The 17,083-nt window shown below is 38.8% G+C and overlaps 1 protein-coding gene across 4 annotated transcripts in view; it reads right to left on the bottom strand.

Annotated features, from left to right (window-relative positions):
- FBXW11 (F-box and WD repeat domain containing 11) overlaps nt 1–17,083 on the bottom strand; it is a 100,143-nt gene that overhangs the window by 24,590 nt on the left and 58,470 nt on the right. For all 4 annotated transcript variants that reach the window (XM_075900140.1, XM_075900141.1, XM_075900143.1 and 1 more), the window contains 2 exons: nt 1,381–1,567; nt 360–450 (listed from right to left, as the gene is read on the bottom strand). In XM_075900140.1, coding sequence (XP_075756255.1) covers nt 360–450; nt 1,381–1,567 — 278 coding nt within the window. The remainder of the gene's footprint in view (nt 1–359; nt 451–1,380; nt 1,568–17,083) is intronic.

The following is a 17,083-nucleotide window of genomic DNA, read 5'->3' as shown; positions in this document are numbered from 1 at the left end:
GGTTCTTCAGAACACGTGTCATTATCTGGGGCCGCAAGGGACCATTAAATATTATAATACTGTTAAGTTAGACTTCACAGTTAATTTTTGAAATGTCCTGAAACCTTTCAGAAAGAAGCATGCTTCCAATGTTGTCATTAACAAGTTACCTTCATTTTGTAGCCAATAAATTACTATACATGTTTGCCTCATTTTCCTGACAGACCAGAATTAGTGCTAGAAACTGTGTAATCAATTACATAATGCATTATATTTAAAAACATGTTCAGAAAAAGATCAGAGTAATAAACAAGCTATCAAGAAAATGTACTAACTTTAAAAAGTTATTTGCATAGCAAAAGTTGTGTTAGAAAACATACCTCTATGTCCTGTATTATCTTTGGGTATAATGACCTGTAAAATGAATTTGGGGGGCCATCTGTGGGTCTGTTTTTAAACAGGTACTGATCCCTAACAAAGAAGAAAAAAAGGTTATATTTCCCATTGTGATATGTTAAACCAAAACTCCCTGCTAGATGGATAACTCTGCACTAAACTAAAATGATGGAGATCCATTTTCAAACATTACTATTGATACTATAAAGTCATTTAATCCATATACAAAATAATATCTAACAGGCTATACACCTCAACAACAACTGTACTTTAAAAATGTTCAAAGAAGAAAATAGTTATCTTTCATTGTGTTCTATAAATAGGAATTTGCTATTCTGACAAGCTTTTTTTAGATTGCTGGATTTCCCACCTTGGCCAGTTCTTGAGTCAGTCTGCAATTTCATAAGCATGCTATTACAGCATGCAGTAAATCAAGATGCGAGAGAGGAAAACACATTAAGGAAACTCTCCCTATACTGTCAGACACTTGCAAAAGATGGGGAAAAACAGTTTTCCCAAATCTGGAACCAAGTATTACTAAGAAAGAAATGAAATTTTGATTTCTTATTAGCCATTACACAAAAGTTTAAGTGGCAAGATGTCATTTGAGAAAGTACTTAAGCATACAGAGTAGTAGCTTTCTATACTCAGTATGACACATTACAGTTCAGAGGAAATATGGATAAATATTAAAAAACCTGCTACACTGAGACTTTGCAGAGTAAAATTTACCATAAAAACTCAATAAGTTGCATGGTGAGGGAAACCAAGCAAGAGATCTGAAGAAAAAAGGGAGCTCATTAAACAGATTTTTAATACAATTTATGTGCCCTTCTATCGTAATGCCCTCCCTCGCTCCACCCCTCACACTTTTCCATGGAAGATTTAAGAGGACCAGCAATACCATATACATTTGCCTTTTGGCAGAACCCTGAATGAAGGATACTTGTTAGCGATAACCTACAAAGTTGGGTGAAATCATTTACATATGGCAGTGGTACTTACCAACCCCTTCTTTCAGAGAGCCCTTTCCACAGTGGATCGGTGCGCACCATTCTCTCAATCAATTTCTTCCATAGCATTCCCTCAGAGATGACTCTCTGCCATTCCTTACACACCAGCTCTGCTGCACAGAGTGATCTGGCATCAAGATAGGAAAGGATATTTTCTGCTATGTGATCTAAGCCTTGCTCTACAAAAAACAAGAACAATCAAAACGTCAGACTTGACAGTAAAGCACTAAATGATCTCCGCTTGTGTGGTACACTCAGGAAAAAGATAACATGGCTCTACTTAAGGCACTAGAGAAGGACTAACACAAATATTTATTTTATAGAAAGGTTTAGTGCTGCATCGTTATGGACAAAGTACCTTACACTGCACAAAAAAATAGAGACATTATGATCTAATAAATCAAACTTGAAGTACTAATAACCTGAGGGAAAACATTCCAACTGCACTGAAAATCAAAGCTTAGGAATTAGATAAGAAAATGCAAAGACTAGTAAAGAAGCACTAAATTCAAACTGACACAAGAACCAACATTTTGAGCAAGTTTCTAATTTTTTTATTCCAGCATCTTTTGCATACTCTCTGAAAGCAGGGCTATGAGAGTAAACCAGAATTAAACACAGTGCATGACTCGTCCAATTTTTGTGTGGCTTCTAGACTTCAAACCATGGGCTGAACTCCTTCAGAACATTACAGTTTGCTACATGGCAAAACAAATGAAACATTTCGTATTTCTCTTCTCTTACCATTCTTTCTTTTCATGATTAACTCCTACCCTGGCAATGTAGAGCAAGTGAACACAGTATATGATCAGATCCCTCTTGAACAAATGCAGACATCTTTGGGAGGTGGTAAGATGATGTACTGGAAAGGATGCTGCAAAGAAATCTTTTAATGTCAAGGTTAAACAAGTCTCTTCCATTAAGCTGTTACCATAAGCTGAGAACATACTGAACTTACTTCAGAAGCTAAAGGTTCTTAACCGTATACTAAAGAGACCACACGAGACCTTGGCTTCACTACCGCACTGCAGCAGTGCCAATGTGAAGTGAGCACTCTCCTGTTGACTAATTACTCCACCTCAACAAAAGGCAGAACCCTAGGTGTATAGGAGAGCGTCTCCCTCTGACATTGCGCAGCGGAGACACTGCTTAAGACAATTCAACTGGCATCATTCAGGCAGGTGTTTTTTCACATCTTGGAGTAACATAAGTTACATCCACTTAAGCTGCAGCGTAGATAAGTCCTTGTAAATTAAGAAAAGGTAAAAAGAGAATCAGTTATCCTACTCCATTCATCTGAATGACATTTAAAATACAGGACAATAACAGCTGCACATGATACAATAAGTTTGCACCAGTGCTCCTGATGGCAAAAATGGCACTCCATCAGTAACGTTACTACTGCATCATGATTATTGTTAGTGCAAGTCATGGACAGGTTACAGGCAGTAAACAAAAGTTCACAGAAACTGGCGACCTCTCCATGGCTTTTACTAAAAATGACCAGAGCTAACTACCAGGGGGACTCGGAGCCCAAGCTAGACGGGGAACAATTGACAGTTTCTGCTGCTACAGGGGAGAGAACAATTCCAACTCCAGCCCTCGTTACTGGGGGCGGGGGGGGGGGGGGAAGAGTTCCAGTCATTTTAGTGTACGTGGGGGGGTGGGAAGGGGGAGAGACATGACAGCTCTGGGCCCAGGCCCCAGCCACGTCGAGGGCAGACACATACACCACAGATCTGACACAAACTCACAGCTGTGCATGTGTAGAAAGGAGTTTCAGCCCTGGCTGCAGCCATTCTGGAAGGGGATGAAACCAAAGAAGATACCTAACAGGATCCATGACTAAATCACACACTTTACCATCAGATTCCGACAAACCTAAACTTCCGGGTCGAAACGACTTTAACGATGCCATCTGTGTGACAACCGAATCACAAGAGACTCACAAGCAAAGTAAAATTATACCAAACGAGTAAAATTATACCAGACCTCCCTTGTTGGTTGCAAGAGATGCCAGAAGCTATGCCCCCTTCCCCCAAAAAAGCATAAAGCCATTTAGCTCTGTATTTCTCGGTCTGTTCCCAGGAGTTCCAAGTTTCCATCTCAGTTTCTTAAACACTGGCTTACCCAAAGAAGTTAATGCATTTGTTCAGCAACGGAGAGAAGACATTCTTCCAGGAGGTTGTTCTTTTCTAACTACCCTTGCAGGTGTAAATTTACACTGCAGCAGATGTAAATATATTCAAAGAATGTTAGTTTCTAGCTTGAAAGGTCTGATTACTGGGAGAGGCATATTGCAATAGCTGCTTTTTAGAATCGTTTACCTAAATCCAAACACACAAAAGTCCAGAATTTAGCCCATCTACTCAGGCAGATACAGATTACTGTTCTGTACCTGTCTCAGAAACCATTAGATAATGTACTTTTTATTGAACAGGTGGACTACAATGTTAAACTTTCAGGTGTTTTTGCTAATTAGCGGTACACAGCTAAAACTCCTCTCAAGTCAGTGAAGATGCACCCAATCCGTCCATGTATTTGATTATTTAGATGAGGTGCTACAAGCATCCCTTTATACATCTTATCTCTAGTCTAAATATTAACTTCTATTGAGAGTAGAGCTGTAAGCAACTAGTCGATTTACCGATAAGCCTGGGCTTATCACGTAGTCGAATCACTACTCCACTAGTCACTTCCCGCCCCCTCTGCAGCCTCTCAACAGGGAGGTAGGGGAGGCAAAGGTGCAGTAGGGGAAATGGCCCGCAAGGCTCTGAGTACATTTAAAAGGCAGAGGCGCAGCAAGCACCCCCTCCATTGACTAATCAAGTAGCTGAAATTCCATCAGCTACTTGATTAGCTGAGGATTCGAAAATTAACATCCCTAATTGAGAGTACTATATAATAAGCAGATTGTGCTCATTTAAAGGTGAATAAAGGAAGAAAGCGACGAGGAGTCCTGTGGCACCTTATAGACTAACTGAAGTGTTGGAGCATAAGCTTTCGTGGGCAAAGATCCACTTCGTCAGATGCATGTAAGAAAGAATTTAAACAGAAGGTCAAAGATGTATATTTCGAGTTGCATTTCAAATTAGGATGCAAATTCTCCTGAAGAGTTTTTTGCCAAGTATAAAAGAAAAACTTCTGGGTCAAAGCTACGACAACTCTATTCTCTTGCTACTGTACCTAATGGTCTGGTTTAGATCTAGCAGTGCAGAAGAGCAAAGAAAACAGTATTAATTTGGAAGACAGATCTATTTAAGAATGTTTTTTAGAGTCCTTAACTGAATTGCATATTAATTAGGCAAGCTTTGTGGAAATCAATGAACGGTGATGGGAAGAGAGGAAATTGCAGAGTAAATGACTATTAAGCAGTTTTAATTGATATTCATGCAACAAACAGCACTTCCTACAGATAATAATATGCATTTTTCAACAACCATGTCAAATTAGGCCTTCTATATAAATTACAGTCTCACAGAACTGTAGGGCTGGAAGGAACAAACGGAAGTTGAGCCCAGCCAGTTAGCTGAGGCAAGACTAACACCTTTGGGCCATGCTTGGCACAGTGTGTCCAACCTGCTCTTAAACTTCCAGTGAGGGGATTCCACAGCCTCACATGGAATCCTCAGAAGAAAATTTAATAATTGCTACAAGTTTTTCTTAATATCTAACATTTATTACTTTTTGACCCACCTTCCCTGGACATGCAGAATGATTCATCACCATCTTCTTTAAAACAGAGGTTTACAAATCTGCAGACGTTAAGACCCCCCCCCCCCCCCCCCCCAATATCACCTATCCAGATTAAAAACACCTCATTTTCCCACTCTTCCGCATAGGTCAAGTTTTCCAAACCTTTTACCATTTTTGTTACCCACCTTTGGGCTTCCTCCAATTTATCCACATATTTCCTAAAGCATCATCCCCAGACCCGGACACAGTACTCCAGCCAAGGACTCCCTAGTGCTAAGTAGAGCAGGATAATCACCTCTTGTGTCACACACATGACACTCCTGTTAATACCACAGAATGCTATTGGCCTTTTTCACAACTACGCCACCCTGGTGGCTCACATTCAAGTTGCGATTCACTATACCCCCCCAGATCCTTTCTAGCAATACTACCACCTAGCCAATAATGCCCTATTTTCTATTTTATTCTCTAGGTGCACTTTATTTTTCTGTAAGTACAGTACTTTGTACTTGTCTTCATTAAATTTTCGCTGGTTGATTTCAGATAAATTCTTCAATTAGCATAGGTCTTTTTGAATTCTGACTTTGTCCTGAAAAGTGCTTGCAACCCTCCCAGCCTAGTGCATCCACAAATTTTATAAGCATATGCTCCACTCCATTCCCCAAAAAGTCATTAACAGAAATACAGAATGGTACTGGACGCAGGAGTGATGCCATAGTAATACCCCACTAGATATGAACCAGTGATAACTACTCTCTGATTATAGTCTTTCAAGCGATTGTACACCTACCTATTGGTATTGTAATTTAGAGTACATTTTCCTAGCTTGCTTATGACACTCATGTGGGAATGTGTCAAAAGAATGTGTCAAGATAGCATGCCTGATTCTCCTCCATCGTCTAGGTCAGTAACTCTGTCAAAGAAAGCAGTAAGGCTGGTTTGACATGATTTGTTCTCAACAAATCCATGTGACAATTCCACTAATTCTAGCATATATTGCACTTCTAATGTTCTACATTCTGCTTTTCTTCGGGACAATTTTGCCAAAAGATCCTTCTCTCACTTGATTGTGCTCTTATTTCATTAGTTTTTTGAGAACATTAAGTCATGAAGTGGTCATTTTCAGTTACTTTAAAAGAACTGATTATTTGATTAGTGCTGTCAAATGTATCAATTTGTGGCAAACAGAACACCTTCAAAGGCTAAAAATAAAAGAAGGCAATAAAGCTGTACCGATGGGGCAGTTTTCAGATTTTGAGGTTGTGAGGGTGGAGGAGAAAAGGGAAAATACACTTGTGTCTTGGGGAACATTTAAAATACTTGTAAATTTTTTTAAAAAAGATTTCAGTAGAAAAATGCTCAACACCACTGCTTAAGTCAACTTTTTAACTTAAGCTCAGATCAACAGTCTTAACAGTACTTATACAGAACAACAACTACATCTAGTGTCCAAAAAATTAATGCAATGCCACATTCTCAATGCAGGATACTAATCACCCCCAATACATAGGACAAACCGATCACACATTTGACAAAGGACAAATAAAATCCCTGTTACATTAGCATTCAAGCTCCAAAAGTGAATGAAGCACTGGATATGGCAATTAATCCTTTTACCCCAATAATGTAACATTGTAGTGGAATGTAGAGGTAACGGTATAAACAGAAGTTCCCAAACTCCCATTCTGCTGTATCATTCTCATCTCAAGAGCCAATACATAGCCCCAACTCCAACTCGCCCACCCACCTGCCTCTTCAAATGACTTGCTTAGTTTACTCTATTCCTGTAATTCAACAAAAATACAAGCTAAAAATGTGAATGTACCTAACAATGAGAGTATTTAGATAAATGATTAGACAAGTAACAAATCCATATACAATGTAAGTGTTCTAGCACAGTTTAGCTGATAATTTAGTTGTATTACACCCTGCCACATCACTAAATACAAACTTTGGGATTAACTGTAAAAACTCAAGTCTAAAGAACATTCTTTGTAATCGATCACAAAGAGCATAACCTAGTGTACTGAAGGAACTAAATATAATTTACAACATAAGCGTACATTTAACTGCTGGACTGGACTAGGAGGTACTCTCACTTCTAGAACTCATTTGTAAAATGAGCTACAATATTCTGGTGCCCACATAATTAGCTTTTTTTTTTAGATCTGCAAAGTCTGTATTTGTCAGCCCACAACTCCAAAACTCCAGTTAACTACAGAAATTTTATCTTTCCCTTCTGCCACAAGGGTGCTTGCTACACAGCTGCAAGAACTAGAACTTCTTTTTAAATGAAGGCTTAGGAGACTGAAGAAATAGATGAGAACGTTTCCAACTTGTCACTGACAAGTGGGTTTTTTCAAAGCCTGGTTAATAAAGTTTACCACAAAAGCTACCTGCTCTTTTAAACATGACAGCCCTTCAATCACCAGGCAACCATATTGCATTCACCCATGAGAACAAATACTAACAGGTGGGTGAATAGAAAATCATGCAAGGCAGCTACATGCACAGTGCAAGTGACCAATGACTATCACATAAGAACAAGAGATTGAAACAAGTTAATGGGGACACTTCTAGGTTAGAGATCAAGCAGGTACATTTTTAAAATGTTTTTCCCTGCAGAACAACACTTACATTGACTTCAAACGTTATGGTGGGGGGTGGGGACCAAACTTACATGCAAGCAGGACCAGATATGGGTCAGAATTTCTCTCCTGAATGAATGTTTAAGAAAAAAGGCAGTATTTTATAAATTAGCCCAATAAAAAGATAAAGGTTTAATCTGAACATTGCATTTTTCTGTTTGAGATATAGGGGTGCTAGTAACTTTACGACTAACCTTAAACTAACATGTATAATTCAAGTTAATCCAGTAATTATCCAATCATATACTTGAAGAAAGTTAAGAGCAGGCATTGATTTTCTTAACACTTCTGAGCAATGTAATCAAGTGCCGGTCTTTCAAACAGGGTGTGAAATGTATCTTCCTTCAGAATGTCAAACGTAGAGAAATAATTCCAAATGGACAGAAGTGACAGGACTTATATACTACAAAAGTTCACACCAAGTTAGCCCAAAAACTAAATTGTGTAAATTTATCTCTTACTGCCATCTCCTGGCAATAAATAAAATAATTATCCTGCCTGAAATAAACTAGAACACTTGCCTTGGTTATTTTATGTTCTGGAGAACAACAGTTAGATGTTTTTGCTACCTAAATAAATTACATTTTAATAGCATGAGCTCAATAAATGTGCAAATGCTTAATTTCTAGTCCAAATTCCTTGCGTTGTCTTGTACATAAAAGCACTGAAATTAAGTACGAATTAATTTTGAAGCCCCTTCCATGGGTAAGGAGTCAGTGCCACTTTTGTTACTCTCAATGGCACTAACACATTAACACATTTTAAAACTGAGCTCGAAAAAAAGCTTCCTCCTTCCCTCTCCGGGCCAGACAGCTCCCCTGCAGAACCAGGTAAGCGGCGTGCGGGGAGGAGGGCAGGGGGAAAGAACTGGGCCCAATTGCTGAGTGCGTGTAGGGTTGCCAGGTGTCCGGTATTGACCCAGACAGTCTGGTATTTCTGACCCCTGGCCGGGGGGGGGGGGTTCAGAAAATACTGGACATTTCAGATGTCCGGTATTTTCTGAATTTTTTTTTACCAGACAGGAGCCAAAAATACCGGACTGTGCGGGTCAATTCCGGACACCTGGCAACCCTAAGAGTGATGAAGAGATCATTCGATGATTAAAATCAGAGTGAAATGAGTGGATGAAACTAACATCGCCATCTTCCATGCATCAGCTTGAATGACGGAAACTCATGCCTAGTTTACAAATAATGATGATTTCAAAAATATGAACCTATGAAAATTGGGACAAGTCAGTGTCCGAAGTTATCTATGTTTTCAAATTTGGTAGAGTAATGAGATTTCAATGGGTAGAAAAAGAAAAAGTCATCATAAGCGTCATTTAAAAAGGCTCTTTCCTGAAGTTTTCATGTCTTATTCTCAAAAACACTTGTATTATTCAAAAGCTACAATGCACTCCACTTGTCAAAGAAATAAAACCCTAAAAATCTGACAGCCTGATATTTTAAGTTTTGAATTCCAAAGAAAAAAACAGCAGCCAGTCTTTTTATGGCACCCCACCTTGCAACCTCAGACGGGTACACCACCAAGCTAGTGTCTTCATCTTCTGCAAGATCTACAGCTCATTTTAAACAAATAAATTTCTAGCCATTATAGCGGAGAGAGCGCTTTCCAGACATGAATTGATTATCTGATAAATCCCTGCAGTAATGTCTCTTCAAGGCCATGTTATCTATACTGAAAAATGCAGCTCAGGGAAGATGCTCTTGCATCCAGCATGCAATCCTGCTACCACTAAAGTCAGAGGCAAAAAACTGCTATTTATCTCAATACAAGTAGGATCCAAACTATCTATAAGTTTTAAATATTTTAACTCAATCATAACCCTGGGCAGCATGAGTCTTCCTGAAGGTTGGACTACATAAAAAGTTTGAGGAGGAAGAAAAGTTATTTTGGCGCTAAAACACAAATGTTAGTAACATTTTTTTTTAAAGTTACTAACTTGCACTTGAAACCACATAGTAGATTAATTCTGTTCAGGCTTAATGAGAATTCTTCACTGCTTGAAAGGTAGTTGTGGTATTTATTAGGTCAAAACTATTTTTCAAGCAAAAGAGGTTAAAATAAAGTGCTAGAATGGAAGCTAGGTCCGACCACCATTTCTCCAATAGCACTATTAGACATTGATATTGTTTATGGTCCATTAGTACACATCTTGGGTGACAAAGCACACAGCTGCAACACACCGGAGGTGTATATTAATGGGCCAATAACAATAAAACATGCTGTTGTGTCCTATGGATCTACTGTGAAATAAAACTAGACAAATTAGAGTTTGTTGATTGTCACGGATGTTACACACAATGAAACTCAATTAACTTTCATTAAGAAAAAAATGTTCCTTTTTAAGGAGGAAGGAATTGCAGCATCTCTTTGGTGTGACTGAAATGCACCAAGCTTTCACTTTTGAAAGCCACCTGTAGAGTACAAGTACTTGGAAATATTTTGCCCAGAATACCTTTTTCATTCAACTTTGCTACACGTAGTAGTTAACATGATAAATGTGATGTCCACATTTAGTTTTATCATATCCACCTAAAATATGGACATGTGCTTTATCCCAATAAATCCAACTGTAACATGCCTACATACTACTACAGACTCTCAATTACCGCCAAGAGCAAGCAGGAATTTCTCATTCAGCTCATATTTTAAAACATATTTCAGTTCAGATCCAAAATACAATCAAAAGGCTACAAATACACATTTTGTGTTTCACAGCTGTATTTTAGAAAAGGCACATTTGGAACTGAAAGAGGCCATAAATTAAACATTTTCCTTAATAAAGGTGTCGAGCCTTTATTAGTATACTTTTCAGAGAAACAAAACAACAACATTACTCCCCTCAGAGAGTGTTCTGGTTGTTTTATATAAACCAGTGAAAAAGTGCAGCTGCTGTTGATTATAGGTACCATATGAAGGTTTGGTTTAATTTCAGTAATAAATTAAAACAATTAAAATCCAGAGAGATTTCAAAGCTCAATGTGTAAATATCACTTTGTAGGAAAATGAAACCCAAATGCGGGATGTCAATTCCATGCAACTGATTCAAGCTGGATACGAAACAGTAGCTTGTACTGCACAGATTTTTGTTATTTTAGAAACAAATTTCAAAAGAACTTTGGCAGGATTGTACTTGCTCAATATAGTGTACAGCTTTGCATAGCTTCAGTACATGCAAAACAGCTGAAGGAGGGACCTTATTTTTCTAGGCAAAGGACATCTCCGATATTATTACAAAGACTGAAGTAAGTGGACTACAAACCTATGATTTGCATAAGAACATGCTAAGTATTGTAAAATCCATTTAACTTTCATTTAATTTTAAATGAATACAGCACAAAGGTGAAATCAGTTACTCTGACAATTACACCATTTTTTATTAAGAATTAGTGTTTTTTTAGTCCAAATAATATTTGACATATTAAAAGAAACATGGTCAGCATATTTAAAAGAATCAGTGAGAACTGTAGGGCAAACAACATGGTATTTGCAACAAAACTGATTTGACAGTCTCTGGCAATACCCTATCACCTTTGTGAAGCAGTAAAGATTTGCCTCTATGGCTGGAATGCTATACCATTTTTCCTTTAACAACAGTACTTACTAACCACAACCTAACCCTGTAAGAACAAACCCTGTAGACTAAACATTCGACCAGTGCTCTTAGAAAAGCATACCATAATTATCACTTTTTCCACTGAAGAGAAAAAGGAAGCCAGAGACCACAAACATTTTCCATTTTCCTTGAGTTCACACAGGTGTAAAAATTCAGAATGGACACTATTCCTAGCAAGGACTATTAAAACTTTTCCCTTTGAAGTCTGAAAAAGGAAGCTTAATTATTTCAGACAAAATTACCTGGTTGAAAAAACAATAACTTGACAGTTAGCTTTTAACACAGTTTTAGCCAAATATGGGATTAATTTATTACAGCTTAGAGTAAGATGCCTGGAACTTGTACACACAAGTTATTCATGCACTATATACTTAGCTAGACGTTTTCCTGATATTTCTAAATGTTCATCACTGCGGCAGCACCACACTCACTACCCTCTTTACTCAGAGAAATTAGTCAAGCCTTAGCACAGCTTAGTTAAGATCTAAAAAGCAAGCCTACGGTTTCTACTTTAATTGCATGATCCTGTAGGACACAATGCACTTCTTTCAAGAAAGATTTGTACTCTGAAGATCTACCTCATGTAGATCACTGTGTGCACCTGCATACAAATGAAATTTAAGAACTTCAAAGTACTAAAAAGCCACTCTGCATCCAGCAGGGGGTGTGAAGTACCAGCCTCTTCACAACAACGAAACGACAATTCTTCAGTTCTACAGAAAGGTGGGTGGGAGAGGATAGTCTTTTAGACTGTGTGTGTTAAGCAGAAAAATTACAACTGTCTTCTCTAAAGATACTCAACAAATGACAAAGCTCTAATGATGTGTCTGGGAAACCACGCGCACAAAATCAATGAGAAAATACAAGCAGTATGAAGTGTACACAAAATGTATATACCATGGCTAGCAAAAATAAAGATTTGTGCAGGAGGGAATTGTATTAAATGAATTTACACCAGAATGGGGTGAATTTCACTCCCTGAATGAAAATAGATTAGATTGTTGCTGAAGCTAGAACAGGACTGCAAGCATAAGAAAATATCAGCAGGGACTAATGTCACTTGAATTGATGATCACTGCTTAGCATAAAGATGGAGAATATTTGCCACTATCACCTGGAAAATGGTCTTCCATGTCCAAAAACTGAGTTCACAAGCACCATCGCCAAAATGTTGCCTTTATAAATGTAGTAAAGATCTCATCACTGACAGGTTGTTTAGATATTTTTAATTCAACTCTCTTGATATATTCATGAAAGGGTAAGAGGACACTCACTGAAGAATGCAACTGAAAGTTATAGCAGTGTCAGTCCCAGGACAGGAGACACACAAAGCGGGGGAGATAATATCTTTTATTGGAGAAAAATCTATTGATGGCAGAGGCCTGAAGAAGAGCTCCATGTGCCTCGACAGTTTCTGTGTGTCTCACCAACAAAGGCTGGTACAATAAAAAGATAGAACCTCTCTCAGGATAAGGGGTGAGGAACATAGTCAAGCAGTTTATTGGGGCACAAACTTATCTTTGGCTTTTCCACTTGAATTTATACATCTCCTTATCAGCTCCTTGGCTGCAAGAACTCAAGCCATCTGCTCAGAAACAAGCCAGCTTTCACTCTCAGAGGCCATGCCAAAAGGAGAGCAATACCAGGCTGGCATGGAGAAAAGTCCCCCAGTTCTATGTGATCAGATCTGGCTAAACATGCATTTTGGTCAGCAGGAGACTAATGAGACTGCAGAATTCTTTTCTTCTGTTCAGCTTAGGGGTTTTCTCGACTATGCCAGGGATTGATAGCTGCAGCAATCGATTCACCGGCTGCCGATTTATCATGTCTGTTAGACGTGATAAATGTGTGTCTTCTTGATGCTGGTACTCCACCAGGAGGAGAAGAGTAGCTGACGCTGACATGAGAGCAGCACATGCCGACCTTACCACACACAAGATGCCACGGTAAATATGTTGACTTCAGCTATGCTATTTTCATAGCTGAAGTCATGGCCATTAGATCTCTGGTGGAGGTTAGTATAGACAAGGCCTTAGTCAGGACTCCGAAAGCTAGAAGTAATGAAGCAAATACATATGAGCTTCCCCAGAGAACAAAGGTATTTCTTGCCACTGCAGAACACCCATGTGCCAACATGGCTCATTTGTTTTTCATAAAATGTGTATAAAGTACTTTTATGGGCAGGGCTTGACAAACCCTGAGAGCGCCACTCGCCAGCTCCGCACCGCGCATGTGCGAAGTGCTGGTGAATGGGGCGCACGGAGCGACCGGATGAAATCTACTAGCCCCAGGCGAGTAGATTCAGCGGTTTGTCGAGCCCTGTTTATGGGAATATATCAAATATCTCCTTTCTCTATGGATACCGCCTAGTACAATGAGAAAAGAGAAAAGGTTAAATACTCTCTCAACCAATCAGCATGCTATTTTTGCTTGCATTCCACCTTCACTCTTTCAAATAGAGTTCTGTGAATTATTGGAGCCCCACTAATCTTTCAGTAGCAGTTTATCAACCAGCAGTCAATTTGCAGATAAAGAAAGTGAGTTACATTTGGAATACAGCTCCCAAGTAAAGAGACTGAAATAGCCACAATGCAGCTTAGCTCCTGAGGGTGAGGGGGCAATTTAAAACTGCTGCTTTCAACCTCTCATTCCTCCAAAGCCAGCCACTCATTCTCCCCCGCCCCCTCCCACATCCATTCAGGGTGGATTATCTTAAATCACAACAGAGTTTGAAGAATTACAATATTTCAGCTAAATTGTGCAGGCCAAGGCTTACAATCTCTTCCACACTTTTCCCCGTTGAAATATTAAAGGAGGATTTGTAGACAGTAATCCACATTAGGACACAATTTATTTGCTGAAAACCTGAAATTGCTTTAGATTCTTCAGCATTGTTTCTAAGAGCAGAAGCAACTCAGGGATTACTAAACCCAAGCAACTCTCTGGGTTTGAAAAGGTGACTGCAATCAGGGATATTTTTAAATTATATTTTAAAGGGAATCACTTTTTCAATCAAAAGAGTAGTTTGAACTCTCCCACCATTTCTGCTTTTCACAATTGACACCTTCTTCCCATTTAGTAGCATTTAATTTCAGATTAATAAAATTTAGCTTTTATGATAAGCATTTGGTTAACCCCACCAACACCCACACAAAAAGCTATACTGAAGTGTAAGGCTCTATACAGCATTTCAGTGAAACACCATCTGAACAGAAAAGGCAGGAAAAGCAGTGGTAGATGAAAAAATTGGGGGGGGGGGGGGGGGGGAGAGAGACTGATCACAGGTTTAGGTAGCATCTGCAGTTAGAATCTGTAGGATTTTTAGTAATTTCTTAAAAGCTAGGAAATTTAGATTTTTGCACTTGCTCATTAAATATAATGGATACATAATACAAGAGCAAAATGGTCCCAACTGTAGATCACAATGACTTACAGCAGGCTCAGATTTCAAACAGGCACAAATAGCCAATTGAAATGTAAGTATCCCTAGTGATTTTCTAATATCAAGTTGGAGCACGGTGAGTTTCTACCTTCCAGTGCTGGGCTGCTTTAAGACCTCTCCTTGAGCCTACAGCTTTAGAATCTTGAACCTGGAGAATTTCTATCTTGCTCACATCCACGATAGGTTATGACGGGTACAGTAATTCCTCATTTAGCACATGCCCACTTAACACGTTTTCGCGATAGCACGATTTTTTTTTTTTTAGGGAATGTTTTCTGAATTACACGACCGTCCCCGGAATAACACAATTTCCCCAGCTGGCCCGTCGCTGGCGGCTGCACGGGGCTTCCCCTGCAAAGCGGCGGAGGGTTCGCTGCTCGCCGCGCAGTTCCCCACTGACTCCCCCCCGCCGGATACCTTGCCCCCTCTCCTCCGCCCCTGCTTGCAGGCCAATAGCTGGGTTTCCCCAGCTGGCCTGTTGCCGGCGGCTGTGCAGGGCTTCTCCCGCCTCCCTGCTAAGTGGCAGAGTGTTCGCCGCTCGCCGCACCGTTCCCCGCCAAACCTTCCCCCTCGCCAGACGCAGTGAGGATCCCGGCAGACCCGTCACAGGGGCATACTCCCAACCCAATCCCCTTCCCTTCCCCAGAGTCAAACACCTCCACTCCCTACTGTAACCCAGTCCCCTTTCTCCCCCAACCTTATGTCCTGGTCCCTTAAAAAAAAAAAAAAAAAGCACCTATAAAGCAAACTATTCCACTCCACATGAATGTTCAATGACATCCTAAAACCCTAATTTTGTTAAATATATTAATTTTAGTCCAAACCCTAGTGCAAGACAACCTTCCCTTTTGATATGCTTTTGATATGCTTGTCCTTTTGATATGCTTAACTTTCAGTGAGCCTTTTGCTACAGCTCTTCTCAGAAATCTAAGGTTTACAAAAGATGCCGTGCACTGCCAACTATGTTTTGAAGATCTGAACAGGCACATCATAGATCCAGAATAATACTTATTTCAAGTCACTCACTCATATACTGGCAGCTAGGTACAAGAGAAACTCATAATAAATTTCAATTCCTCTAAATCTCCTACTCAATTCCTCCATTTTTAATCCATTTCCTATAAACAATTGAAACCAAAATGGCAATATTTGCAATTGATCTGATCAACTTCTACTACAAAATTCTCTGATATGTGATTACAAAAACTGAACGTTTCAAAGAGGCTTAAACTTGACTTGTTTGGGTAAATTCAACTAGATAAAAATGGATATTTTGTTTTTTTTGTTATTTCTGATTTTTATTCTATTACACTGCAAAAAGCTGAAGACTTTGTGTGTTAATGACAGGTACTCTACACTAACTTTCTCTCAAAATAATTACAGAAATAAAGGAATTAACGCCTTTCTTAAATTCTTATGGAATTAATCCATCTCCAACAATGAGGCTAAAATGAAATGTGTCAAAGTTGGAAAAAATATATATGCCCTAGCACTGAACAATGCCATACAGTTTATATCTTGAAGAAAGTGTTAAAATGGTTTGAATCAATAGCTTTCACATGCTACAAGTTCAGGCACAGTAAGATCTCATAATTGCAGCTCTCTTAACAACCTCACCTCTAACAATAATGCATAAGCAACATAAAATGTTGCAACTGAAAAACAGCACGAATAATGTCACCCCTTTTTATCAATTCATGAATAATGAATTCTGCAAGTTGAAATGCATAAAACAAACTCTTGTGATCAATGTGTTCCACAGCTTTCAGTGGGGATCTCTGTGGATGAAGGGATCTGTTTAGTCACTGAAGTCAACAAGTTTGGGGCTCCAATAAGCAAAATGTACCACTTTTAAAATGGCAAGCTATTCTGAATGAGTGGATAAGAACCTTCACACAGCAATATGACAGTAAGAAAGTATGCTTGCACAGACCCAAGACAAATACCATACACACTTAATACACAATTTTTAAAATCTCCAGAAGAGCAGGGTAAAATAAGCATCATAATGTGAGGCATTTTCACAATACATAGAAGTAAATCTAAGTTTAAATCATGATTAAAGAACAAAATTATGTATTTAATTTGCTAGAAATACATTTTTACATAAAGAGAATACTTTTCTACAAGATAAAGTTAAAACACTCCAAAAGAAATTAAGACCAGTTTTTTAAAGGTATATAGGTACAGTGCTTAAATACCTTTAGTACAGTGTTTCTTAAACTTTTTAAGACCAAGGAACACCAAACAATTTTTTTATGAGAACACCAAGGATTATATTGTGCCA

This window comes from Pelodiscus sinensis, chromosome 17 (genome assembly GCF_049634645.1).
Source record: "Pelodiscus sinensis isolate JC-2024 chromosome 17, ASM4963464v1, whole genome shotgun sequence".
Lineage (NCBI taxonomy): Eukaryota > Metazoa > Chordata > Testudines > Trionychidae > Pelodiscus > Pelodiscus sinensis.
This window is presented reverse-complemented; position numbering and strand designations above follow the sequence as displayed.